General features: G+C 38.1%; 1 protein-coding gene across 1 annotated transcript; it reads right to left on the bottom strand.

Annotated features, from left to right (window-relative positions):
- Positions 1-733: 733 nt before the first annotated feature.
- On the bottom strand, positions 734-2,089 carry LOC104270319 (peroxisomal coenzyme A diphosphatase NUDT7-like; the record flags this gene model as incomplete). The annotated part of the gene is made up of 2 exons (XM_009864641.1): positions 734-1,117; positions 1,931-2,089. Coding segments are annotated over 2 exons (543 nt in total), but the record flags the coding sequence as incomplete, so codon positions are not given.
- Between the last annotated feature and the right edge of the window lie 1,396 nt (positions 2,090-3,485).

Raw genomic sequence — 3,485 nt, 5'->3', positions numbered from 1 at the left:
CAGCCAGGGTGACTGGTGAATGTTCAACTATAGCTAAGCAGTTTAGCCCTCAGGAATACTCGACTCCACTTTTCTTTCCTTGAGGTGACTCCCTCTAGGAGCAGAGCGATGCTAACATGCAGAGGAGCAAGTTCACTATTGTTGCCTGTATATTAAGTTTTCCGTAGCCTACAGAATTTGTGAAAAATGTTAATTTGAGCTAATAAAACCCATTAAACCTCCCTCTTCCCTCCACAAGCCCAACCAAAGCAAAACCATGAAAGCACTTTCCACCTTATTTTTATTGTGCATTTCGTAAGGTATCACACAAAACTGTACCATGGTTGTCCATACGCAGTAGGCCACACTGTAAGAGACTGACCACCAAAAGTTTTCATATTCCAATTCAAAGAGATAAAAATTAGATAAAATAGTGTTATCTCATTATACAGAAGGCAAACTACAGAAAGTGTCTCAGATCACACAAAACAGCCAGACACTGGAACAGATCTTCCAAAACTGAATATTAAGTTCATCAAAAATATAATGTGCTTTTGGCAACTTTAAAATAGATTGCAAATTGTATGAATCTAGTTAGGGCTTATCACCATAAAAATATAATTTAAAAATAAATTTACTAAGTTCCCAATTCAGAAGCAATTCAAGTGTGAAATTCAATCAAATAATAAGTACAAAGGGAAAAAACAAACCTCTTTTTCCTCCTTCACTATAAACTAACTGCCAACCCAGTCTGTCATAGATTACTTTTCTTCCTTTCATGTAAGGATGAATATAAATTCATGAAGTTATTCTCAGAGGATGAAATTAAGTTGTCAAGATCATAATTAACTTCAAAGGTAGGTCTCTTCCTAAAAATTACAAGAGCAAGAAACACAGCAAAGTGTGCAGTAAGTCCCCATATCCTGTATGACATTTTATGTTCATGGTCATCATATGTGAAGCAGTGTACCCAACCTAAGTAACCAGAGGAGGTTTCATAAGGCAAGGTCTTGTAATTTACGGGCTTGACAAAGTATTCCAATGGCACCACAAAAACATCGCTCACTTCTTCTGGATTGGGAGTAGCCTGGAATGTATCCTCTATAAATGCTACAACCGGTGTTACCAAGTGATTCATCTAAAAGGAAAACAAAAACAAACCAAGAGAAGCCAGACACTAAGCTTGTACCAAGTGAAAGAATGATTTTTATTTTAAAAATATGTCAGATGTTACAAAGTGAGTACAAGAAACCTATGAAATATTCTCAAGTCTAATGCAGTTTAGTCCCTCTAATGGCAAGATATTTATATTTGATTTTAAAGATATTTTAATAAATTTTAAATTTTCTTTTTGTATTTGTTAAGCATTTTACTAATATTCTGTTCATCCCGTATAATCATATAGCACTCGAAAATGATTGTCAATCTGATAAAGAAATGAAAAAAAAATGCTTGCTCTCTCATGCCTTATTTATTTCAGCGAGTTCTGATTTTAATTCAAATTTTCCAAATCACCTGTGCTTTATCATATCTCTGTATCTAATTTCCTAGGATATAGGAATTTTCCTAGGACGTAGAAGTATTTTTCCATGGATTCAAATATCATAAAACTACATTTAGCTATAAAGCATATACTCTATAAAACTATGTATATATCCAAAACATATACACTACAATAGAAAACATGTATACTAACTCCCTACAGTTTACCACTGTCTTTGTGGTATTCCAGTGTGTCCGTAACGAGACACAGCCCACCAAGTGTGGTCTCACACATACCAAATACAGAGCAAGAATCTCTTCCCTTTGCTCTGCTGGCAACACCGGCTGTGTGCTTTAAGAAGCTGTGGTTACTTATTTTTACAGGTTTGAAAAGGTCATTATCAACCTTATAAGAGAAAATAACCTAAGATTATTTTCTAATGATATGCTAAGTTAGTTTATTGCTTACTTTATCAATTCCAGGCACAAGCCTACAGATGACTTCCACCTTCTCTGGCTGGAGTCCCACTTCTTCTTTAGCTTCTCGAAGGGCAGTATCTATTTCATCTTTATCAGTTGCTTCACTTTTACCTCCTGGAAAACACACTTGCCCTGGTGATCTTCTCAGCTATAATTTAAAGGAGTACTACCGTTAAACGTAAGTTTTACTTTTCTTCGTGGATCCAGACAGATACTTATTCTTATTGCAGAATCCCTTCATGTTTGATTTGTCTTTCCAGCCAAAGAAGCTGAAAATGGTGCTAAGAGGTTTCTGTTGATCAAAAGAAATGTACCTTATCAAAAGCTACCATGAAAAAGTTGGACTCAACTAATCCATAAACCCTCGCTATCAAAAATACACTTAGCGCTTGTACAGGATTGTGTCATTCAAACTATACATTCTGCTTCAATACCTCACAATTTACACTTTTCATCGTCTTGCTTGCGTAAGAGACTGACAGATCAATCCAGACAACTTTGAATAGTGGGATTAAAATACTCAAGGTAAGCGCAAGAACTTCTAAACCGCACATTTAAATAGCGTACCTCTACGTATATTATAGCAACAGGCTTACACATCAACGATCAGTTAAAATCCCATTTACAATCAGTTTATCAGCTAAGTAACTGTAATTATTAGGGTCTTAAAATTTCTAAGCAAGACCTCCAAAACCTTCCATTTTTCAGTAAAGGAAAACCAGACAAATAAATAATCGCTGAATACAGGTGGTTGGTTGTAGGGCCTCAAATACAGAGAGTTGTAAAACAAGAATTCTGGTGGATTTAGGTTATTGCCTTTTATATATGAAAGGGAGAGAAGGGTGATATTAAATGGAGACTGAAAAGTCATAGAATGTGTTGGGTTGGAAGGGACCTTAGTCCAACCCCCCTGCAGTGAGCAGGGACATCTTTAACTAGACCAGGTTGCTCAGAGCTCCATCAAACCTGACCGTGAATGTCTCCAGTGATGGGGCCTCCACCACCTCGCTGGGAAACGTGTGCCAGTGTCTCACTACCCTCACTGTAACAAATGTCTTCCTTATACCCTGTATAAACCTACCCTCTTTTAGTTTAAAACCACTGTCCCTTGTCCTGTCACAACAGGCCCTGCTAAAAAGAACGCGCCCATCTTTCTTACAGGGTCCCTGTAAGTACTGAAAGGCCGCAGTAAGGTCTCCCCACAGACTTCTCTTCTCCACGCTCAACAGCCCCAGTTCGCAGCCTGTCTCTGTAGGGCAGGTGTTCCAGCCCTCTGAAATCACATTAATAAGAAAACTGACAATGTAGCATAGCTTTTATTTAAGTCACAGCAAATCAAAAATCTCCTTTTCTAATCTGGAAATCGTCTTATGCTGTCACGGCTTTTAGGAATTCATAATTTTCCTGGGATGCAAATGCTAGAATCGCCGGTGCGTAAAGCTGGTATCCTGAGCTATGCTGCCTGGGCTGGGTCGAGAAGCAGGCCCTAGCACACGAGGCCAGGACGAGGCTTGTGCAAACACGCGGGTGAGAACAGGCCGAAC

Source organism: Apaloderma vittatum, unplaced genomic scaffold (assembly GCF_000703405.1).
Source record: "Apaloderma vittatum isolate BGI_N311 unplaced genomic scaffold, ASM70340v1 scaffold25192, whole genome shotgun sequence".
NCBI lineage: Eukaryota > Metazoa > Chordata > Aves > Trogoniformes > Trogonidae > Apaloderma > Apaloderma vittatum.
The sequence above is the reverse complement of the archived record's forward strand: the minus strand, read 5'-3'. Positions and strand labels throughout refer to the sequence as shown.